General features: G+C 36.4%; 1 protein-coding gene across 4 annotated transcripts in view; it reads right to left on the reverse strand.

The window, feature by feature from the left end:
- Myef2 (myelin expression factor 2) overlaps window positions 1-25,663 on the reverse strand; it is a 33,294-nt gene that overhangs the window by 6,976 nt on the left and 655 nt on the right. Inside the window, exons 2-16 of one of the 4 annotated variants that reach the window (XM_021192213.2) lie at window positions 19,392-19,600; window positions 18,144-18,196; window positions 16,785-16,792; window positions 16,592-16,685; window positions 13,035-13,226; window positions 12,220-12,373; window positions 11,681-11,730; window positions 11,490-11,553; window positions 6,698-6,799; window positions 5,192-5,242; window positions 4,846-4,914; window positions 4,371-4,469; window positions 4,017-4,088; window positions 2,344-2,552; window positions 2,147-2,198 (exon numbers count right to left, since the gene is read on the reverse strand). In XM_021192213.2, the coding sequence (XP_021047872.1) occupies window positions 2,147-2,198; window positions 2,344-2,552; window positions 4,017-4,088; window positions 4,371-4,469; window positions 4,846-4,914; window positions 5,192-5,242; window positions 6,698-6,799; window positions 11,490-11,553; window positions 11,681-11,730; window positions 12,220-12,373; window positions 13,035-13,226; window positions 16,592-16,685; window positions 16,785-16,792; window positions 18,144-18,196; window positions 19,392-19,600 (1,478 nt within the window). The remainder of the gene's footprint in view (window positions 1-2,146; window positions 2,199-2,343; window positions 2,553-4,016; window positions 4,089-4,370; window positions 4,470-4,845; window positions 4,915-5,191; window positions 5,243-6,697; window positions 6,800-11,489; window positions 11,554-11,680; window positions 11,731-12,219; window positions 12,374-13,034; window positions 13,227-16,591; window positions 16,686-16,784; window positions 16,793-18,143; window positions 18,197-19,391; window positions 19,601-25,663) is intronic. The other 3 variants (XM_021192211.2, XM_021192214.2, XM_021192212.2) reach the window with 3 other exon arrangements.

The following is a 25,663-nucleotide window of genomic DNA, read 5'->3' on the forward strand; positions in this document are numbered from 1 at the left end:
TGATTAAGGATGTTGAACATTTTTTCAGGTGCTTACCTTCTCTCATCACAAAATGCCTTCCCATTACTACCATCTATCAATGCTACCTCAGCCCTAGCTTTGGCTATCATGTGTTGCTCCTACTGACCTTAAAAGAGCATTGTTTAAAGGATGCATGCTAACTAACCCTGTAGATATTATTCCCACAAGGGCTTTTTATTTCCTTCCTTTTTTAACACTCCACAGGCTCAGAACGAACATGCTTCTAAACACCTGCCAATTCACTTGCTTTTGACAAGGTTTTTATCAGAACCACCTCTTCCTAAAATTTTAAATTAATGTAAAATAAAAGTGCCATCAACAGAACACCCAGACAGATTCATAGTTTGGCTTCTTTGAAAATTTCAGTATTTGATTTTGTTCACCTCCAAAGGTCTAGCAAACTGCTGAAAATGCAGTGATCATAGACTTAGAGAAAATAATAACTGAATGAAGATTTAATCAGAGTATTTGTGAACATACTATAACTCTTTTATATATATAGATAATAAAAGCTACTAGCCTTAAAAGCTAAGAATTACCCTAAAGAGCCTCAATCTGGGGTGAAAGACAATTAGTAAATCCTTATAATAAAAGCAGGTATAAAAAAAACTAACCCTGTAGATATTATTCCTGAGAGTAACCCACAAGGGCTTTTTATTTCCTTCCTTTTTTCCTTTAAGTACTTGGAATTGAAACTAGAGACTCATGAATGATAGGCAAGCACCCTACCACTGAGCAACACCATCTCTGCGGTTTTGCTATTTGTGTGTCAGAAAGAGCAGTCCTCCCAGAGATGACAGCCAAAAGGGACAAAACAAGATACAGTAAGTAAAGCAAGGCAACTCAAAAGGAAGAAGATTCCCAAAAGCAGGCAAAAGAGCCAGGGATACAAATGCTTCCACTGTTAGGAGTCCCACAAAACACCAAACTAATAGCCATAACCTGGTGCAGAACATAGAGACCCCAGGACTGCTGTTCACTTCTGTAGCCCATGTGAGCCTGGCTAGTGGACTCAGTGGGCCATGTTTTCCCAGTGACCTCCATCCTCTCTTGACTTATTTTTATGTTGAGACAGTCTCACTAAATTGTCCAAGCTGGCTGTGAATTGACTCTGTGGCCCAGGCAGGCCTTGAACATGGGGTATCCTGCCTCAGTCTCCCAAGTAGTTAGAATTACAGGCTGGACTAACAGCCTCAGCTAGGAAAGTTATTATATTGTAGAACACTCAAGCTATCTTTAATGCCTTTAAAAACATTCAAGATGTCAGGGATGGTGATCGACAACTGTAATCTCAGCACTATGAAGGGAGACAGGCAGTTCTCTCTGTGAATTCTAAAAGGCCAAGTGTACTACTTTCGGCCGCCTCTCAGCATAATGTGCTGTCTGTGCATCTTCCTCCCAGGATTCTATGTAATGGAAGGAAAACTGTTGCTCAGTACTGACAACACAATTCCCCTATTTTCATTCTCTCTCCCTCCCCCCACCACCTCTCTTTCAAACACACATATACACGGGGGGGGGGGGGGGGGGGGGGGGAGCTTTACCAGTTGAGATACTTAAAAGATGAGTATGGTACTGAAAAGGTTTTATTTGAAATTAGTAAACCAGTCAATATACAAACCTAAGGAAACATAAAGGTCTGTAGCTAGTCTCATGACAGTAAAGAAGTTTCCAAAGGACCATTAGAGCCACCAAAATGTACCTGTGTCTCACAGAGTCCTATGCTACAGGCTTATGGTGTGCAAGCAATATAGTATACAGAATGGATCTCCCATCAACTCTGCATCAGCAAGGAAGTAAATATGCCATTGATTTACTTTTGTTTCTCATGGGGGAAAAAAAAAACTTTCAATGTTAAATCATCAACTTCTTTAAAATCTGGTAATAAAAAAGATTGTTTTATAACAAGTGATGGCAGCCTTCCCCGCTGAGTGAGTTTGTACTAAGTGAGCCCTGTTGTTTGTTCTCATCTACCAGATAGCGAAACTATTACTCATGTGAGGTTGAATCAGACAAGAGCATAACTGGGATCTCATCTAAGATCTAAACATAGTATTTCAAAGTTTAAAATCAAAATTTCCCCACAAGAAGTACCAGCACCCTCCGCAGCTACCGGTGTACTTACCACACTGGCTGAATTTCTCTTTTAACTTCTGCCAAGTCAAGTCAAAAGGAAGCTAAAATGAAAAAAATTAATAACACATGTTATATGTAATATTTACATTTTCATATACATGAAAATAATGATAAATTAATACTTTATATAGAGACAGCCAAAGATATAAATAGAATTTTAACTTTGCAATACATTTATTTGCTTACATTTCTAACAAATATCTGGTTGCCTTTGGAGCCTAATCTGTCTCTCATTCCGCTTCCCATGGGACCTGATAAAAACCCTCGGTCTACATCAATGCTCCTTTCTAGTATGGCTCCAATGCCTGGCCCCATCCTGTCGAAGCTGGAGCTCATGCGGTCCAGTCCCATGCCCATGCCTCCAGTCACAGTGCTCATGCCGCTCATGCTGCCGCCTGCAATGCCAACAGGCCAGGAAGAGTCACGAGTTTCAGGTTTTAAAAACAAAACAAAAATAGCAAAAGGAAAGATGAGAGAGGAAAGAATAAAGAATAATCAGTTTTGAAAATGGAGAAGAAAATTCATTTCTATTACAAACTTATTTTCATTCAGAAAATAAAACAATATATTTTGGTATACATTTGGTTACTTGAGAAAACTTAATTTAGTCACTATATAATTATATGTGCCTCTATAAACTAATGTTCTAATAAGAAAACATCACATATTTAAACCTTCCGATCATATTATAAACCATTCCACTTTCATATTATAATAGTTTTTAATTCTTATATTTTGCAATAGCAAATATTGTAACTGTTGAAAACCAAAGCACAGAGATATACTGTCACACGCTAGCACACAGGTCTCTCACCACACTCCCTACATTTCATCCTTTCCTTGCTCACCGTTTACCTCAGTAAGTGGAGCTCTGTTTCCCTCAACCTCAATTTTTATAATGAATTCAACTTTCAGTAATCACAATTAATTACCCTAGTCTCATTCTCCTCCCTAATATTCCTACATGAATATTAAAAAGTACTAAGACTTGCCAGCCAGCTGGCTCTCTGTTACCGAGAGTAACTTGGGAAACAGAGCCGTAACCACTGAGATAAAAGGGAAGGTGAGGATAGTCCTGAGGGAAATGAATGCTGCAGGATGGCAGGCAGAGCAGGAAATAAAAAGAGAAGCACATGGAAAGCAAATGTATCCAGTGGACAGGATTTCAGAATGCACTCTAAGTAAGTTGACTTCTTTTGCCTAAAATTTCACCACCCAAAGAAAGCCAGTAAAGTGTGGAGATTTAACAGGGACAGCCAAGTCACCAAAATGCCCATCACAAATTCAATCTAGCATGTGTGCAGGCTTTCTGTGAGATTTACCACGTGGGACTGGGAGCTAACGGGCATTCTCTAGAGCTGCAATACAATACACCCATGGTTTTGAAAGGTCTAGGAAGAGAAAAAGCAATCATCTCTTCATTCTTATTCCTCAACTTCAGAAAGTCCTTAAAATTTGGTGTTTTGTCTCTATCTGCCAGCGGCATAAGGTGTACAGATGAAACAAACTAGGAGCTACTGGGCAAAATGAAGCAGAATTGAGAGGGTGTTCAAGGAATAGCAACTTATGACATGGGTGTGGAAAGACAGTTCATGGACTGGCTACTGAATACACTTTCTGGTGTTAGTTGAGAAATATCAAAATTAAATAAATTAAATAAACAAACAAACAAACAAACAAATAAATAAAGAGTTGTTTTTCAAACACCAATCAGGCTATGACTCAGTAGTTTCTCAAAATATGGTAAGACACATTAACACATAAAAGCAAACTATTACTGTACTACAATAACTACTCTTACAAACTCCTTGCAAGCACTCAAATACTACTCAGTAAATTCTATTAAAATTTAAACCTACTTATTCCAGTTCCTACTGGACCCATGTTAGAAGCTCCTATTCTTCCTGCAAACCCTCCAATCATTGCACTGCCTAAACAAAGATGAAAAGATAATATACTAATTAATTTAAATAATGACACTTCAAAATGTCCAAGGTACTATACTCACAAATAACTAAACATAAAATTTTCTGGAAATACTTAAAATATTCACAATACTGTAAAAGAGAACCATAAAATTAAAATCCCTAAAATGTTTTCTTCTAGTAAAGAATTATGTAAATTATAACTTTTTAAAAGTTTTTTTTTTAACACCAAAAACAACAGTTAAGACTATGACCTGCAAAAGGAAAAAAGTATACAACCAACCCTACCAAGTCTACCAAAGGAATCGCCAAAGCCTCGACTTAATCCAATATCACCACGGCCGAAATCTCGTTCCATGCTACTAGTCATTGCACCACGGTATAGCTCTGAAAAGATGTACAACAAATTAACCCTTCTTCAAGTACATCAATGCATGGAAACCATTGAGGAATATGTCTAAGCTACACTGAGGAGAAAAAAAATCAGAAGTTACCAATTCAAAATAGTGTGTGGCATACCAACTTAAATTCATACACTCACTACACAACCCACTACCCATCCCCCCCCTACCCTTCCTGGCATGTTTACAAGTTCCTCTAGTGCCCCTGTGCCTTCTGAAGACTTCTATAGCATCTATACGTGTGTGTGTGTGTGTGTGTGTGTGTGTGTGTGTGTGTGTGTGTGTGTGTGTGTGTGTGTGAAGTAAGTATCTCAATACTAGGGAAAGCAAAGATATTATACCCCCTGAGTACATTCACCTACCTCCCATTCGGCCAACTCCACCAAAGCCTGCCATGCTATTCATTGCTTCCAGACCACCAAACCCAACTCCTATGAAATAGAGAATAGTAGTGAGACTTGACTATAGCTCTGCAATTGAGTGGTACATTCTGGAAATGTTAAGTCACCAGTAAGTGCTTCCTCCATTTCATGTTGAGCAGGTAGTTAACACAGCACCATCCTTTAAGGGATTATTAGGCTCAATGTTTGCCAACAGCCTTAGAACATGAGCCAACAATAAGCCATGACTGTTTTCTACAATTCTCAACAGTTTCTAGTTTCTTTAAAATGGCGATGAGTACATGCAGAAACAAATACTTATACATACCTCCTCCAATTCTATTCACTCCTCCAAAACCCGGACCATCCATTCCCATACCTCAAATAAAATACATAGTATGGACTTTCAGTAAATCTTATTTTGTGACTAACGAATGACATTATAGCAAAGTAAATACCATTGGTTTAGTCACAACAGAACACTAGAGAAGCAGGTACAGGGTGTATATAGAAGGATGGTTTACAGAACTATGTCATAGTGGCTAACCAGTCACCAATCTTCAAAACAGACCTCGGACCATCAGACAAGAAAAAAAGTTTACTGTTCACATACAACATCCAGTCAGAGAATAACCAGAACCAGTGTGCACTCTTTCAAATACAATGATGTTACCATAGAAGGTTTAGAGATTAAGACTACAAAGCAAAGATGCCTGTGAACACAGCAGCTAACAGGCTGGTCAAGTCAATAACAAATAGCCTGTGTTTAGATGGGAAGGGTACTATATCCTAAAACAAATAAGAAAAGGGATTTTGCCTGAGAATGAGAAAGATCTCCGACACTACCTTATCAATTGTAAAGTTTGTATCATCCCAACAAAAAAACTATGACACGTTTATCAGCCCATAAACTGGAATGCAATTCTCAAAGGACAATCTGGTAACCTTTGAAGGGTCAAGAGGTCAAAATAATTTCCATAACTCAATACTTCTGAATTACATGACTGCTTCCTCTCATGCTCTCATGATGATAATGTGGAATTTTCCATAAACTTCCCAACGCATGCTATCACAGCAAACCCAAATGCAGACACAGCAGTACAGCTATTTACATTAACCCAAACACTATGAGATGCCAAAAACAGAATCACTCTTTTCACTCTTATTAGAAATACTTTATTTTCTTAAAAATAATACTTATGCTAATTACATGTTTCATATTTTATACATTAATATAATTTTTAGAGTTAAGATTGGCATCAGAGCTAATCAGGACTTTTAAATAAATAAGTCAATTTTTACAATTTTAAGTTTTTTATAATACAGTAGACACTGGGAAACAGTCACATAATTAAAATGATGTTAGGGTTTTCAACAAACTTGAAAGAATGAAGTTTGCTGAAATTAAAAAGTTGGAAAGCCAATTTCTAAAGATAATTAAGAGTCCAACTAGCAGGCAAATAGCTACTTCAAAGCTACCTATCAAATGTAATACATTTAAACTGCCCATGCTATGGCATGCTGCCATCCATTCCACAGACCCTCTATTCATTCCACCACGTAGAGGGCACCATGTGGAGACTTCACCTACTAAAGTCACGTCAGTATGCACATACTGAGGAGCTACCTTCCACATGCCTGGCCCCAGAGGCCATCTTGACCTCCATCTGCCCTCTTTTCATGTCAGCGACTCTCACAAGGTTTCTTTTCTTTTTCAGACAGAATTGGCATCCTAAATGTCTCTAAAACAGTTCTCTAAGCACTGAGACTAATAAATATAAGCTTTATTAAACCACAAAATAGATCACTTACAAAGGTTTTAAGGAAAACTTACCACTTGGACCCAAATTTCCCATTACACCAGTTATGTTCAGCTGGCTGGCACTAATAGGCTGTCCACCTGGACCAAGTCCCATTCCAATGCCTCCAAGACCACCTAAATCACAAAGAACAGCATTACCAAGAAGACTCACATAAAACTCACATTAAACTACCTGACACGAACCTGTAAAACTAGCTGTATGCTTGCAATAGTATCCTAAAAGGTTGCAGACAGCAGTTCTTATTTTCATTTAGAAATCACCATACATAAAGACTATAATACCACGTATGAGTGGAAAACCATTTATAAAGTAGGTTCAGCTTACATCCACTTGAAGGTACTGAGAGAGGCGAAACAACCTGACAAGAGAGAATCTGAGGAAATGGCTCCATGAGTAGAGGGAGGGCTTCCACTGCAAACATGAAAACCTGTCTGCACTTTCTGGAATGCACTTTTTTAAAACCAGAATTGTGTTGGACATGGTAATGTTAGATCTGGTGTGGTAGCAGATCCCTAGGGCTCAATGTCCAGCCAGTCTAGCTTACTCAGCAAGTTCCAGGCCATGAGAAACTCAGTCTAAAAAGACTAAGTCTAACTCAATCCAAAAAAAAAAAAAAAAGTAGACACTGCCTGAAGAAAAACACCCAAGGCTCTCTTCTAGCCTCACTTCCACACCTATCCATTCCCAACCCAAGATAAACACACACACACACACACACACGCACCCAAAAAATGCATCCAAGAAAGTGTGAAACACATTTCTTCACGTTACATGTTGTGGAACTCTCTTCTCCAGAAATGGTTATGATATTGCCATCCTAAGATCAGAGCAGTTGTGCTCACCCACAGGAGACACTCCCAAGATTGGGTCAACTAATATTACTAAGCGTACTGAAGAGAGATCACAAACACAGTAATACCCTGGAGGAAATGACTGTTGGTTTGGGAAGTAAGGTAATTACAAAATCACCTTGTAATAAATTATTTGATTCACCAGGAAAAAATCATCAATTCTAATCTTGAATATACTTGCTAACTTAAAATATTTCAAAATATTTTCAACAAGAAAAAAGTAACTAAATCTATCAATATACTGAAAAAAATTTACATTAAACACTTTTCAGTAACTGATAACCCAAATAGATAAAATTATATAAAGAGAAAGGATACAAGACAATCAACAACAAACTTAGTAAACATAGAAGACTCATAAAAATAGACCTATGGGTAGGCCACCCATAATGAAATTCTAAGAATGTCACACAATGAATCATAATCATACAAAACCATGTTGTACAGTTCACCACATTGAATCTAAGTTAAAAACCAGTATAAAGTAAAGAAATCATGAATTTGGAAATTCAAAACTTGTATTTTCAAATATATAAGAGTCAAGAATAACTTTAGTGGTTGGTAATTTATAAACACAAAAGTGTACTAAGGAAGTCCATAGAAGAACCTATGTAAAGTAGCTAAATTTACAATCCTAATTGCTTATATTAAAAAGGAGAGGCTGACAACCAGTAGAGTACATATCCAACTCAGAGTTAGGGCAAAAAAAAAAAAAAAGAGAGAGAGACTAAACCTAAAGAAAGAGGAAGGAAAGAAATGATAAAATATACTGGCAACAAAACCCATTCTTCAGAAAACATTTACAATCTGACAAGTTTCTAGAGATAATGAGCCACTAAATGAAGACTGTAGTATTGGGCTGGATAGACAGCTCAGCTGTTAAGAATATGCACTGCCTTTGCACAGACCCAAGTTTGATTCCCAGCACCAACACTGTACAGCTCACAACCACCTGTGCAACCTCAGCACTAGGAGATCCAACATCCTCTTCTGGTCTCTGTAGGGACTGAACTCCTATGTACCAACTCTTCCCCTCCCCCACATATATAATTAAAATAAAATCTTCATGAAGAGGAAACAGAAGTATGAATATAGTAAATATTTAAGTCAATACTATGCTAATTAAATAAAGTTCAACACTGAGCCATGTCAGGGTGGAAGGGGACATGTACCCACAGTCAAACAGATGGACGGAGCTTGAGGACTTTTATGGAAGAATAGGAGGAAGGATTTCAGGCCCCAAAGGGGATAGGAACGCCACAGGAAGACCAACAGTTCACTAACCTGGACCCTTGGGGCTCTCAGAGTCTGAACCAACAACCAAAGAACATTCACAGGCAGGACCTAGGCACACCCCACACATATGTAACAGTATTATTTTAACTATTTTAAATACAAATTAATCTAAAGAACGGAAAAATATATTAAGTATCAATTAAAATGAAGCTACTAGCTTTACGAATAAAAAAGAATCAGGAACAAAACACAGTGAACTATGAAATAACATATGGTATCATACTGAATTTTAATTCAGTAAAGCTATTTATGTTTATGGATATGTAATTACTAAAATCTTCATAAAAACATATTCATGTTTTGTCCCCTTTAGGTGAGAAACACATTGAGAGGTGAATATGGAGATGGGGCACCTCAGGTCTACCTGTAAAAATTTAATTTTTAAAAACCTAACATATAGCATATGAAAGTTATAATTTTACTTTTGTCTGCATGTTTAAAATATTTCATTAAAAAATTAATAATAATAACAAAAGAACACAAAGACAAACCACAATTTACAGTAATGTTTCAAGAGCAACAGTAAACACGGAGTGCTTATACTGCTGTTTTGTAATGCTTTGGAATAGAGTAATTAGTGGGCATATATTGACAATCTGTAAATCTAAATCTACTCCTCCAGGATTTGTTTTCAGTGCTGGGACTGAATTCAGGACCTCATGCATGCTAATCAAGGGTTCTACCACTAAAGTACACCAGCACTACTCTGACCGACATCTTGCTTTTGGTGCTAAGGCTAGACCCAGGGACTTATCCATTGTAGGTGAGAACTCCTACCACTGAATCCATCTCCAGCCTTCAGACTTCCGTTTGAGACAGGTCTCATTAAGTTATCCAGGTTGCCTTGGAACTCACTCTACAGGTGAGGGAGGCCTTGGATTTGACCTTGGAGTCTCCTGCCTTAGTCTGTTAAGTATCACAGGCCTATGCCACCAAGCTTGACTCAGAACATCTAAAGAAAATATTTTTCAATGAAAAGTATAATTTACTCTGTTGTACTGGGTAACACATTTAAGATAATCTCAGATGCACTAAAATACATCATTTTCACATTAAGGAATAAAAACAGCCCTTCTCTTGGATTAATTTGACCAAGACTGAACCCAAATTTGAATTTTCCACTTTTGTCTTTGTATCTTCCATCTGCCTATAATTTGTGGTTACTGAACTATCTACAATCTGTCTATTGTATGTGTCTGTGACTGCCTGAACACTGTTCAGATGTCTCATTGTCCCTATGTCTGCCTCTCTCTAACATAGAGCACTGTCCTGTATTTATCAAACAGCACAGAAACATGGCATAAGAAAGGATAAAAAGGGCCGGGCGTGGTGGTGCACGCTTTAATCCTTTAATCTCGGGAGGCAGAAGCAGACGGATTTCTGAGTTTGAGGCCAGCCTGGTCTACAAAGTGAGTTCCAGGACAGCCAGGGCTACACAGAGAAACCCTGTCTCGAAAAACCAAAAAAAAAAAAAAAAAAAAAAAAAAAAAAAAAAAAAAAAAAAAAAAGGATAAAAAATTCTTTGGAAATCTGTAACAACTTTTACCCAGAATAGTAAACAATGCTGCATAAAGACATTATCAAGCTATAGCCTATGCTGCTTCCAACATCTATGGTGGATATTTGTTTTAATGTTCCTTTCAACCTGTTGACTATTTTCAACAAATAATTACCACAGTATACACACATACATTATTCTGGACCAGGGGTATGGAAGAGTAGTAGATAACATTAAAGGGAGGTTATGTTGGGCTAGAGATGGCTAGAGATGGCTGCTCTTCCAGAGGCCCTAAGTTCAATTCCCAGCAACCATATGGTGGCTCACAACCATCTGTAATGGGATCCGATGCCCTCCTCTGGTGTGTCTGAAGACAGCTAAAGTGTACTGATATAAATGAATGAATGAATGAATGAATGAATAAAATTAAAAAATCTTTAAAAAACAAAACAAAACATAAGGTACATTATGTTGTAAAGGCTGACTGCATGGAAAGCAAACACATAGAGTTTGGTTATTAGATTGTTCTCTTAAAGACAGGTTAAACTTAGGCTGAGTACATAGTAGGACAGCAGGTTAAATGGTCTTAAATGTTCAAGAGATATTAACTTGGCTGTGAGGTACAGTAAAAGTTCAATCTCTATGAATTTAAGAAATATTTTCATGAAATTGCATTACACTGTTGGCTTTTAAAGAAATAAAGATTAAAACATGTAAAACATGTTAACAGTAAAATGATTATAGAAAGCCAATAAAGATATCTGGAAAGAATTTTCAACATGGAAAAATGATTGCAATTTAATGTTAAGTTCAACCTCTAAATAATTTATATAGTAGTCTGAAACTACAGGGAAAGAAAGAATATACATAAAAATGTTTTAAAAACTGGTGGATATCTATGGTAAAATTATAGGGATCTCCTCCTTTCTTGTATATGAACTCAACAAATACATCTGAACTCATAACTAGTAGGCCAAAAAATAAACTAATTTAAAAGTCCCATATTTTTCCAGTTTTTCCATAATCAGAAGCGGCACACTGTCCAAAACCCCAAACTAATCTCAGAGAGTGAGCAACTTCCATGTAAGCATAAAAGCAGACTTCTGCTTATACATAATGAAGAACAGAAAGCCATTCTCTAACAAGAGCTTTACTCACGTGGTAACTGTGATGTCTTACTATCGTGCGAACGGTAGTCTTCATGAGGGACAGATTTGTCATCCTAATTGCAAAAAGAAAAAAAAGTTTTTTACACATATAATTTAAAAACCAGCTAATGAGAGCTATTATGTTAGGAAGAGATCTGAAGCAATTAGTAACTAAGGTTGAAATGAGAAGTGGGAACTCACCATTTTCACATGCATAGGTCTATCAAATAAAAACTGCCCATTGAACATGGCTGTTGATTCAGTCAAGGAAAGCCAGTTAAGATGACTGTAAAATTATACAAATTATCATATTTAAAGAGTCTGAAACATTTTCTACTATCTTAACATCATTAGACTTTATTTATACCAACTAATCTCTCACTTTGATTTATAACTTCATTAACCAAAATTAACTAGGTTTTACCAACAGCAACTACACTGATGCACAACAGAGTTAAGTGTTAAAGAACGCACGTGTGTGAGTGCGTGCACACACACAAGTGATCTAGAATAGCAGCAGGAAGGATTAGCAGAAAACAAGCTCCTATCAGCCCTGAACACTGTGGCCAATCAATTCCAGTGTAAGTGAGTGACTCTAGTCCTCAAGAAACAACAAGGTTTCCTGCTGTAGACAAAAGCCTCCATTTCTAAATGAGGTGACATTACATAACATGAACAACAACTGTGCAAAGGTATCCAGCCTGACCAATGATATTTAATGCTAAATACAATCAGGATACAAATGGCTTGGACTGCTTCAATCGCCTGCTCAAAAGTGACAGTGCCCATGCCTCTGCTCTTGCCATCCTTGTCTTCTTTAATATCAGCCCGCTTCACAGTTCCAGCTATGCTGAACACTTCCTTTAATTTCTTCCAACCAACTTTGAAGTCAAGCTTAACATAGAATGCATAAAGTTAAATTCCTAACAAATGGCCCTCTCTCATTGTAAAAACAAATTATTTTTTAACCCCATAAATCTATAAACTCTAATTCTTGCTCAACAATATACCAACAGTGTTGAAATAAAAAAGGTCTTGTTTAAAATCAGTTCAGCTACATCTATCTTGTTTTTTTTAAATCCTCATTTAAACTCCTCAAATCATCTTTTAATTCCTCAATCTTGTTCTGTACATGGGAAACTTAGGCATCTATTATGACTATGGAAAAATCAGGTTTTGGAAAACACTGTCTATTTCACAAGACTTTCAAGAGCATAAAACAAATGGCAAAGCAACCACAACAGACATTTACAAACACGAGGACAACAAGAATGAAATTCAACTACCAAAATAAAGAACACAAATAACTGACTTAAGAAAAACTGTTCAATGTCTATGATTTCCAGGTGTGTTAAAAATGCTACTTGTATTTAAAGTCTAACTTCAAATTACATATATAAATTAGGCTTGATTTTTAACATACTTATGACTTTTGTCTATTTAGTTAAAAATAAACAATGATCTACAAACCTATCAACACATACCTAACAGAATAATCTCATGATAAGGGTTAAGTATCCAAGCAACAAAAGCTTAAACTAAAGGTCAAACTTACATTAGCAACAAAAATTGTGGAACCAAGTCTACCAGCCTGCAAATTGCTGATAACCTCAGGAGGAATGTTTGGATTATTGAGAATGGAAGGTGGTAAATTCACCAACCCAGATCCCACATCGGAGGCATGTGATCCTTGAAATGATGTTCCTGTTCGCTGCAGTGCCCGGCGAGCATTTTCTCCATCGGGATCCTATAATGTGTAGTGAATGTTAACTGCCAGCAAATACATCAGTGAATATATACAATTCAAGTGGCTTAAAGTTGAACAGCAGCTAACCAATAGTTGGACCAAACTATTAACATCTGTGAGGACTAAGGTTTTTTTGTTATTTTTATCCAGAAAGTGAGTCCATAAAAACCTGAAGATTGATGCACTCACTACGAGAACACACTGCTATAAACTCAGGTAGACTGAGATAGAAGAAAGTTTATTATCACTGGCTAACATCATTCCTGAATAATCTCTTAGCTTCCTGAAAAATGAAAAGGACTTGTGATGGGAAAAGGGGATAACAGAATGCCAAGTGTCCAAGTAAAGAATTATAGCAAATATATTTAAGTTCGTTAGCTTTTAAAAGAAATATCCTTTATTAAAACAAATCAAAGACAAGTACAAATGTGCTTCTATTAGGTAGAAGATAAACAACAAAGCACACATAAAATTACATTAAGAGAACCATCATGTGTATGTAAATGACCATGCCAAAAATTCTACTTTCTCATTCATGAACTCATTAACAGCATTTATGCTTGCCTACACAACATCAGACTAACCAACATTCTAACATGGAGCAAAAAGGGACTCAGAGCTCCTACCCATGAGACATCTACTGGCAGTTGGTGGCTTCTGGGAAAGAGCCAGTTTTCTTTAAAGGTGTGTTCCCTGGCAGGTCAACCAAGCAACAGAGGGTGATGCTACTCCCCTCCCCCACCGAGAGAGAAGAGAGGAGAGAGAGAGAGAGAGAAAATGAGTGGATTCAGGTTTTAAAAGCTATTTGGAAGGAATACAAAGAGTTGGGAGGGTGAGGAAGTAGGAATGAATCTTGGAGGAGCTGAGGGAGAAAGGGATAAAATGATCAAAATACATTGTATGAAATTCTTAAGAGAAAATATTCATCAAAAAATCCTCTGTTATCTCAGTCTGTAAATATTGATTTAAAAAAGCAAATAAGGAAAGATGACTTTAATAAATTCTCCAGCACAGCTAAAAGGACAAAAGGAAAAAAGTGAATGTCAGAATAACCGTACGCTGGACTCCAGTATGTTTCTTCATGATAAAGGAATTAAAAGGATTACAGAGGTGAATACATGTTACCAAAGAATGTGGTGAGACTTTATAGTAAGTAGTCAGAATGCTCAATGCTCATTCTGTTTGTTATCTGAGACTCAGAATCATGGGGGCGGGGGATGACTTCTGGGCATGCTTGTATTGAATAACCTTGATTACATTAATTATAACTACTTTTTAGAACAGGTTGTTTGTATTAATAGTTAATAGTATATTTGTTTTGTCACATGTTAACACAATATATATTTTACACACACACACACACCATATGTAATCTTAGTTTTTATTCCTGTTTCCCCTTGCTGTCCAGCCTGCCAATCACTTAACTGCTAATGCTATTAGTGGGCCCGCTAATACATGTATGATTCCTACTGATCTTCATATAACTGGATAGAATACTAAAAAGCTACTAGGGAACACTCTAACTACACCTTCAGCAGATAACTATGCAAGCCGTCCTCAGCAGTTTTACCAGCCACTGATTTGTAAATCTGGCATTCCCTGGAAAATGACTGTCATTGTTAAACATTAGCTAAGGAGTTAAATCATTCATTATTTAGTACAACTAAATTTGACCCCATTTTCCCTTCTATAGCTAAAAATAGAGACACCCTAAACCTTTACTCTCGAGTCTCAACAATAGATCTGAGTTCTTCAATATGCTGCAACTTAAAGGAAAATAGTCACATGATCTAATTCTCTAACACCCAATTTTGTCAATTAAAAACAGAAAGATACTATAAACATAGTATGCTTAGTGTCTGTAGCATCTCTATGGAGCTTTTATTGTAATACTTGTTACCTTTGAACAGAAACAAGAACATAAGATAGCAAATTATGATTACCAAATTATTAGAGGATTATAAATTGGGACAAATTCTTTAGGACACTGCACATTTCTAAAGTTAAGTCCTGACATGCGTAAATGCACCAAATAAATGACTAGTCAAACAACAAAATTTAAACATTCCCTACCAAATCTCTGCCACTTTCTTTAATTTGGCGTTAATTCCAGATAAGAATGTAGGATACATAATATTTTTGGTACTAAGGCACTGAAGCTTATCATCATACTAAAGAACAAGATACCAACAATCACTAACAAGAATAGTTTTTACAGCTAACATTTATGATAGAGTTGGACTATTTTAAGCACTGTGCCAACATTGTGCTTCCATAATATTACTAGTACAGTAACTAGTAATACTGAGTTTTTACAATACTAACAGATTTCTAGTATTTCTCCTATCTCAGTGACAAGGAAACTTAACAAAGGTTATGTGATTTGTTCTTCCTGGGTCATTTAGCTTTTCTAGTGACAGAGAGTGAGCTATAACTTAGTTATCACACTTGATCTTCATAAAAGTCATATTAGGTATCAGTGATATTAGGTATCAGTGGCATTATAATAAATTAAGTGAAGTCTAGAGAATACTTTATAAGTATTATCACTTGTCCAGAAAAGAATAAATTAGAACTCAAAAATCACTGTTCTCTTGTTGAATGCTAGCCAATGAATAGCATCAGTATTAGCTCAACACATCAGACTCAAAATAACATTGCCCATTTCTTTCAATGCAGGTTTAGCAATGATATATGTGTAGTTTGGCCTATGATCAAACTAATATGCAAAACAACATAAAACAAAAGAGCCCACGAAACTGAATATTACTCAAGCTAATTATTACCAAGATAAACCACTCCTGTAAGTACTATTGTGTAAAGTACCTTCTGATCGTTTGTCAATCTATTTATACTACAATTCCCACTGTAGATTACTCTAAGTTCTAGTTACACATCTCTGTAAGCTATATTGCTTCTTAAATTCTAGTCTTAACAAAATCTAAATTTTATTAAAGATGAATACCAATCTTATTCAAATCCACAAGTTATGTATATTTTCAAACAACCTGTAATCAACTACAATATGTATTGAATTCTCAATTAAAGTCTAAAAACTGAAAATGTTTATAGCAAATAAAGTCTGTACCCTAAGTTTGTCATCTTAAAGTTTTTGGGTCCTGATTTTTACTTTAAATTGAGGACTTCTATCTATCTGTAACTAGAAGCTAAATAAATATAAAGAATAACTTAAGGATTAATAGCAAATCATCTCTTAAGTAAAATAATCACAAGCTACAATTCTTTAATAAGCATCTATCCTTAAAAAAGAAGTCATTTAACAACATGAGAAAAAATAAAAAAATAAAAAAAAGGAAGCATGTTCATATAATTAAATATTTAAATTGCAAATACAAAAAACTTACCTCTTTAATATTCAAAGGCCTTCCACTAAGGTCATATTTGTTCATAGTTTCTAATGCTTTCTTTACAAATTCTTCATCTTTGAATTCAACCACGCTTAATAGGGGAAAATATATAAGAAACGTTTATGTACAAGGATTTCTTATTCCCAATCACAAGATTAATTTGATGTAATATACTTTTAAAAATTCTTACCCACAACCCTGTATCCAGTAGATTGTCAATATATGCAAAAGAAAAAAACATTTCAGGTCAGTAGATGAATTTAATGGAAAACTCTAATCTTTAAGTCATTAAAAAGTAATCAAGAATACATTTTTTTTTTCTTTTACACCTCCAGAATGTAACAGGCAAGTGACCATGCATTTTGAACAAATTTTTAAATCCATCTAACATGTTACAAGCTTGGAGTACATTTTACTTTCAGGTGATTTTTCTTAAAATTAAAACTAGTTCCACTGTATGAATTCAGTCAACAGTAAGTGAAGGAAGAAACTGAAGGCTCCAATATCATTCTCTTACACAGTAATAAATATTTCAAGATATATTACGCATAACATACTTTTTAAATCTAATTAAAATAGCAAATAAATATGAATTTTCAAAGTTCTTTTGTTATGTATATTATTTGCCTGCATGTATGGCTATACACAGTGTGAGAGTCTTGTGCCCACAGAGGCCAGAAGAGGGTCTGAGCTGCCATGTGGTGCTAGAATTGAGCCCAAGTCCTCTATAGGAGTAGCCAGTGCTCTTAACTGATGAGTCATCTCTCCAGCCCCCATCAATTTTACTTTTAATACAGTTATCTATTAGATTAAAACTGGCTGCACACAATTTAGAAGTATCTAGCTGGAAGCATGTAAAACAAATTAACCATGTTAAAGAAACTTACAGAATCATTTTTTTAAAAATAATTCCTGAGATTATTGTTCAAGGTGCCACTTGAATGTGATGACAAAATGTGTATTTTCATGTACCCAACCATTTTGTGAATATGATGAGACGCTGTTAGAGATCTTTCCGTTATATTCTTCGGTACTCATGCTGCTAAATCAGAATCTATCATCAGCCTTCCAGGTCAACTTAGTCATAGACATCATTCATACCAATTGGTCAGAGCACTGCCTCTTACATGGTCCTGCAGGCTAACAAATTAAGCTTTTCAATAAAAGTTTCAAAATTATATTCTAAATTAACACCTTTAAGCCACAGGCCTCTCATGAAACTCTTAGGGAATATTATCAATTCAGTGACTTTTAAAATATCCCTGAAGTCATCAGAATACAACAAAAAGCAATATTAAAATTTTATTAGCTAGGAAAAAGCATACCTTAAAGCATTAGAAAAATGAATGCCCTTTAGGAGCATTTACAAAACCCATCCCTTTCAGGTAGCTAGTTTGGTTGGCATATGTCAGACTTGCTCAGATAAAACCTCAAATCTTAAAGTAAAACAAAATGAAACTTAAGTTTCCAAGTCTGGTAGAGTATTATACAAAAGTAAACTGCTGAGGAACTTTTACACCTCGAGCAGATTATGGCCCACAGCACTTACCCTTGATTTTCCTTCCGCATCCTTAAAGAGCTCCACGTATGTAACCTCACCAACTACATAAGACATACAAAAGGAAGATACCAAGAAACAATACATTTAAACACCAGTATCTTGCTTTACTGCACACCTGTGCACAACTCTACAGAAAAGCACCTATTATTCACCAGCAATCAGGACCAGATCAACATACCTCCTATCAATAGCTATAGAAATTTAACTAATTTTCAGAAATTACCTCATCCACATTCTCTAAGAAAGCTAACAACCATATTAACCCACTTCCTACTGCAGATCGTATTTGGCCAGCATGGTATGGTAGTGAACAAATGCACATATACATACAAATGGTCCTCAGCCTGTCATATTAACAACATTAGCACTTTTCAGATACCTTTGGTCAGCCTACACACAACAGCTGTTTTAAGGTGACTTCCTACCTGAATGTCTTCAATCATGTTTGCCATCAGTAAACTAAGTTTACAAGTAATGCGTCACAGCAAGCCACACACTTCTAAATAGTCAGTGAGTAAAACCAGTCAAATAGTTGTCACCTTACAACAGATACACCAGTGCAATTAAAAAAATTATTAGAAGGTCACCCTCAAAGCCAAGTAGATAGTTTGCAGGACTGTTGAACCTCAATTTTTCAAGACCTAACAGAACTAACTTTTACAAGATCAAGTATTGACATTATTTTCCCCCAAAACCAAGCATGTGTAGAAGATGAAGTTTTCAGTTATTCTGAAAACACAACTGCAGCAGCAGTGACACATTTATACAGAACTGCAAGGACAGCCGCATGGCAGTCGTGACAAGGCAAGCAAAATGAATTCCACAGCCAGATTCCAGACTCCACCAAAAACATCTTTGGGGGAAAAAAATCAACCTTATTATACATACATTAACAAACTAAATGCATTGCTTAACTAATGCAATAGTCCTTTTAAAATCTATTTTAAAAAACTTCAACAAGACAAAGCAATCACTTTAACGAAATTCTTGGTGGCATGCAGATGCTGGCTTCACTATCCCACTAAAATGGCAAAAAGAAAAATACTTCATTTATCCATACTTCCTTGTAATGAAATTGCCAAGTGGAAGGAAAAAGAAAAGATTAATTCACATGTCAAGAAAGAAAAGTCTCTCTCTTTTTTTGAGTCTGTGTGGCTAAGAGGAATAAAAAGTCTGCTGATTTCCTCCCCTTCCTATACAAAGAGCACAACGGTAAGTTACTCAAGACATTGTTACCTTTTTCTCTCATCAAATCTTTAATAGCCTGCCATTTCATGTCATAGGGTATGTTGCTAATGAACACTCTGTTCCGATTTGGACCTTTCTTTTCTCCAGTGCCCGAATTCTTATCTTTTGAATAAGGATGAAACCGATTGGCCTTCTTATTTCCTGTAGACTTTTCTTTTAAATCAGATTTTTCTTCCTTCACCGACTCATCATTCTCCCTGTGAATCAGAAGACAAACAAAAGCATCTTTAGTTGATCGTGTAAGAACTCTGTGTATTAATCATTCACATCTGTCACTTCACAAAATTCTCAAGCTAGAACTCAGCAAAGAAGCAGGAAGCTGGCCTGAGAGCTCCATACTGTCCAAGCCTCCAAGCCTTTCAATTTCTCATTTAACAGCAGGCATTTTCCTTCCGCGTTAATACTTGTAGGGCTAGGGTGACGGCTCAGCGGTTAAGAGCACTGGCTCTTAAGAGGTCCTAAGTTCAATTCCCAGAAACCACATGGTGGCTCACAACCATCTTTAATAGAATCTGATATCCTCTTCTGGTGTGTCTGAAGACAGTGACAGTGTACTCATACATAAACTAAATCTTTTTTTAAAAAATTTACTAAAAAAAAAAAAAAAAACTTGTAAACATCCCCAAGCCCAATTTTTCCCACGATGGATACTACTTAATAAATATTAGTAGACCCTATGGATGGAGCATGTGAGTTATCTCAGTATCTCATTTAGGGAAGAATTAACTTTCTGAGCTTTATTCAACTCTAAAGTCCAATTTGGACCACCACAAGGGTACTTGCTACAAGAACCTGATGAGCTGAGTTCAAAACCAGAACCTGTGTTAAAGATGGAAAGAGAGAATTGAGTATACAAATTGTCCTCTGATATCAATTTGAACATCATGGCTCACACACATACATCATACACACACAACACATATACCCCCACAAATGTGAATATAATAAAAATCCTTAAAACTGTTTTAACGAAATTAAATTTTAAAAACTAGCTCCAATTATAAAAATGGTGGCACATACTTATAATTCCAGCACTAGGAGACAGATGCAAGATTACCACAACTTTCAAGACTGCCTGGTCTATATATTAAGTTATAAGGCAGCCAGCCAAGCCAGAGCTATCTAGTCAAGACTCTGCCCCCACCCTCCTACCCACCCCACACTAGCCACAAAAAAGTAAAGAGATGAATAAATGATTGCCTGAAAAACTTTTATTTATAGAATAACAAATTTTCCCTAGAATTTTCTCCTTCCCTTAAAACCAGAATCAAAATTACAGTCACATCTATCTGTCTATTTAATACACTGTATGTTGAGTTTTAACAATTTCCTAGTTAGATAAACACGGAAAATTTAAAAGACATCCTTATATATGTTCATGTTGAACAAAGGATGGGACATGTAATAGAACTGTGTCTGTTTTATTAGTAATACTATCTATAATGAAAGGTTAGAGTTAAAGAGAGAGGAAATAATTAAACACATCGTGAGCCAGAATCTAGCAGTCTTTTTTAATGGACCTAATTGGAAAAACTAATTTATAAGACTTCAATCAAAATACAACTATTATGATGCCATATACCAATACAGAAAAAAAATAAGATATGGGTATATACCTAAAGTAATCCCTACAGATAAAAATCTGGATTTATATTTAAAACTACAATTTTTAAAGCAATATGCAGGTGCATGTGCGTGTGCAGGTGCACAGGCATGTCTATGAGCATATGTATAGAGAGCAGGGGACAGCCTCAGGAATGTCATTCCTGTCCTTTGACATAGTTAGTGCCTGTCTTCAAACTGAAGCTCACCAAACTGATGAGACCAGGAATCCTGTCTCCTTCTCCCCAGCACTAAAATTACAAGGACATACATGCTCAATATTTTCACATGGTTCTGGAGAGCAAACTCAGGCCCTTGTGAGGAAAGCACCTTTTCAACTTACTATCTCCCTGGGACTCAAAAGCAATCTTATTACAGAAACAACATTAGATTTAACTCATGGATTGCTTTAGTCAACCTCAAGTAATTTCATTAACAAGTTAACTTAAAAGCAATTTTTTATAAACTTTAATGAGTCAAACAAAATCTCTAAGAATAAATAAGAAAACAGATTTCTTAAAAACTTCATGGATTATTCTAACAAACCAAATTTCATAATCCAGGCTATACATTCTAAGTTAAGCAATTCTGGAAGGCTATAAACAAACTTCTTGCTGCATTAGTATGAAAATGTCACTGTTTAGACAGCACTCTCCTGAACAGGTGACAACACTGCCACAAATAAAGCACATAAAGTCTGTAAGAATAAAACCTGTCCTCTGTGCTATCTATCTACAGTGTATCTAGAATGGCAACTAACCATACCATCTGCTGGATACATTGTAATTTTTCAACTGTCAGTTAGGACCCACACTCTGGAGATTGGGAGGATAGCTCAGTTGGTAAAGTGCTCGCTCTGCAAAGCTGAGTGCCAAGGTTAGGATCTCCATCATCCGCATAAAAAGCTGGGCATGGGAGTACAAACCTGTAACTGTAGAGATGGGGATGGGGAAGAATGGCGGATTCCTGAACTCTACTGGTCAGCCAAGCTAGTCTCTCATCAGTGAGATTTCGGTTCACTGAGAAACCTCTAAGAAAATAGACATGTGTGCATAAACACACAAACATACAGACACAAACCCAAACTCACTGAAAAGGGTGATACATGCCTGTAATGCCAACAGTCAAAGAGACAAGCAAAAGAGGTCAAGGCCAGTCTGAACTAAAGCACCAAGTTAGTCTGGGCTTAGATTAGACCCTAGCTCAAGAGCAATCAGAACCCATGCACTGAACAGACAGTGGCACCATCTTTGAGAAATGCTCCTATAATCTAGAACACTAGTACCAAACTTGCTTCACTAGCTATTCAGATTTTGACAGGGACATCTTCTCTATCAACCTTATTCTTTTATAAGAATAAAGCATGATCTGAAAGGAGTCTTCTCAACTGTTCTAGAATGTGCCTCCATGAGAATAAAATGGCATTTCTGAGAATAGAAATAAGCAGCCAAAATATACAAGGCCTCTCTCTTCTCCAGTTCCTAGCTCCAGCAGCCCTAACAAACCTTTCTTTCTCATTCCTCTGAAGAACCATCTGCATAACAATGTGCTTCCACCGAAGCCACTCAATGTCTCTAGTCTGAAGTCAGGTAAAAAGATAGCCCCCCTCCAGTCTACTCTCACCCCAGATGACTTCACTGTGAAAACACAGAATTCTCAAGTATTCACTAAGTCCCTCTATTCTTCACCTGGCTGAATGAAGGTTGCATGACTGTAATAAACATTTGCTTACAATACTCTTGACAATTCATTACAAAATACATTATTAGGATATTTTCTTTATGTTTAAAGACTGACCAGAGAAAAACTAAAGATTTCTTTAAAAAAAAAAAAAAAAAAAAAAAAAAAACTATAAAATGACCTAGCAACTCCATTTTTTTGTATTTAACAAAAGAAAGAAAACCATCTCAATTTCACTATATTTTTTATAATAACTAAGTCTGCTTACTGATCAAAGACTGATTAAAGAAAAGATGGGAATGGGGCATGTATATATTCCAGATGTATGTATACATACACACACACACACACACACACACACACACACAGAGGCGGACAGAGAGAGGGACAGAGAGACAGAGAGACAGAGACAGACAGACAGTCAGATCCAGCATTTGGAAGGAAAGCCTGCCAGCTGCAGCAACCTGAAGGACAGGGTGCTAAGTGAAATAAGCCAGACACAGAAAACCAAATACTGCATGACATTAACAACAAAACTCAAATATCAGGGTATAATGATCATTACCACAAATCTAATGAGATGTCTGCCTAAGTATATAAACTTCCAGGAACCAAGTTCTGGGGACAATGTGTAGTATTTGGAACAATTACAAAAGATGCTAGCTACATGAGCTCACAGGTATATTAATTAGTTCAATTACAATAATCATTGTATAATAGCAAATCAAAACATCATGGTTGTGACCGTCACTCATGATGAAACTGGTGCTTTATTAGTAATCACTTCATCCTACCCTAGTGTTGAATATTTTATAAATAGCACAATATAAATACATCTGTAATCATACAAGACTAACGAAGAGTCACAAGATAGTTACTGCTTTCTTTCCAATACACTTTAGTGTAGACAAAGAAAATAGGATCTTTTATTCCTGTCTAGAGATGAACAAGCCAACTAAATCTTTTCCATGAGTCTCAGGATCTCAAAATTTCTTCTTGTATTTCTTCAATGGATACCCACTGAACCTTTAAAATGTAAGATGAAAAGGACAGCCCCCTCTGTCTGCTGTGACTGAGTAAATACAAGGTGCTCCAATCCCAATAGCAGCACATGGTTCTTCGAAGCAGTGGATGTTGTAAAGCAATGTCTGGTTATCAAATTTCTTTTAATGACTTATCATTAAAAGCATGGTAATCACCCCAAAGTTTCAACCATCCCCACAGGTTGTCAACCACCCCCACAGGTTCACTGTAGAGTCACATAAGATTCAAGTCCCTAAGAATTCATTGTGAATACCTATGCTGGTCCAGCAGACGTATAAGAAATTCCTTAGAGTACATTAGTCTCTATTCAACACTGAGAAAATATGGAAAGAATGAATTAGAATAAGGAAACAATCTGTATTTACTGTTAACACCTGCCCCAAATTTTCTCTCCTTAAATTAGAAAATGGTTCTTTCTCACCTCTTTTCCCATCCTGCAATGCAACTGTAGACATTTTATTTTGGGGTCTGATAGAGGTTTAGATACCAGCTTCATGAGTACCAACATTATAAGATTCAATGATTATTTTCTTCAGGAAAAACACAGTGGCACACTCACTATTAGGTACAAATTAGTACCTAATGCTAATAATATACACCCTGTCATCCCTCAGCCCCATTCTACCCCAGACAGAGTCCACAGATGATCTAGTCCTTCCCCAAAACAGTGTGTGCACATGATGTACACTCTCACATACTTCACTCTCCTCCTTACTTATAATACCTAAAACAATGCATCTATCTTGTATGCTTACTTTGCATATAGATACAATATGGGTATTTCTAATTCACCATTAACTCCAAAGATACAGAATCCAAAGACACAGAGGCTGGCTGCATTGTTAGTCACTCCACTTTTTTTTTTCTATTTTTAATAGCAAATCTCTGAAAAAGCCCACGATTTGGCAGGCATAAGCGATAGGCTTTCCTTGCTTTCTGATTTCTGGATGGTGGATGCATGCACACTCTCCATCCATGAGCAAACTGCACTGACTTTTAAGCCCTGCAAATCTGATACCTGCTCACAAGATGCTTCCTGGTCAAAAGTCACCAGGTGGGTCTGGAGACTAATGTCCATAGTTAAGGTATTTCTAGCCCATTCAAAGGTAACACGATGGGCTCTGCCTAATGGAATGCTCTTAAGGTGCCTCTCCACATATATCATTTCAAAAATGAATCTAGGTATCAGGAAAACAGCAAACACTGAACTTCTAAAGCTCAGGATAGGCCCCCAGGGAACTGGGGTAATTCCTCTTAAATACGTTGTCAGTGGTTAAGAAAAAACTATCCAATGATGTCATCCTAAGAGCAAGAGTGTCATCGAGAAGCTGAGGAGAGCTACCCCATCTAATCCGAAACCAACTCAAGTCAGTCGGTTTCAACAGACTGGTCCAAATCACTACCTCAAGTTATTTCCACACAAAAGCCAGAAAGATATTTTACCTTTTCCGACTTAATATGAGCATGTGTTCACTGCCTTCTACTGAGGCAGAATTGAGAGGTGAAGGGTGTTTTAACAAATTACTGACATATTTTCAACTTCAGTTTTTACAGAATAAGCCATAGGAAAATGTTTGCCTTCACATCAGCCCACGTGACAAGGGCAGCGGAGCACAATCTGCCCCATCCTACTGTCTTACAACTTAAGATCTTATGGATTAACGTCGACTGGATTCTCTACAGACACAGATGGCAGATCCAACCTTCAGCCCTTGGGTTTTCTTCTAAAAAAAAGAAAAAAAAAGAAAAAGAAAAAAAAAAAACACTGTATTCTATGGAGGGGGGGTGTCATTTTGTGGCCTAGCGCCTGCCTGGAGAATGCACGAGGCCCTGGGTTGAGTCCCCAGCTTTGCCAAATTCAGATTTATATTTTAGTAATCTAATTATAACGTAAGTGAATTATAGTAAAATGAAGGTCACCACACACTGTGTGT

This window comes from Mus pahari, chromosome 3 (genome assembly GCF_900095145.1).
Source record: "Mus pahari chromosome 3, PAHARI_EIJ_v1.1, whole genome shotgun sequence".
Lineage (NCBI taxonomy): Eukaryota > Metazoa > Chordata > Mammalia > Rodentia > Muridae > Mus > Mus pahari.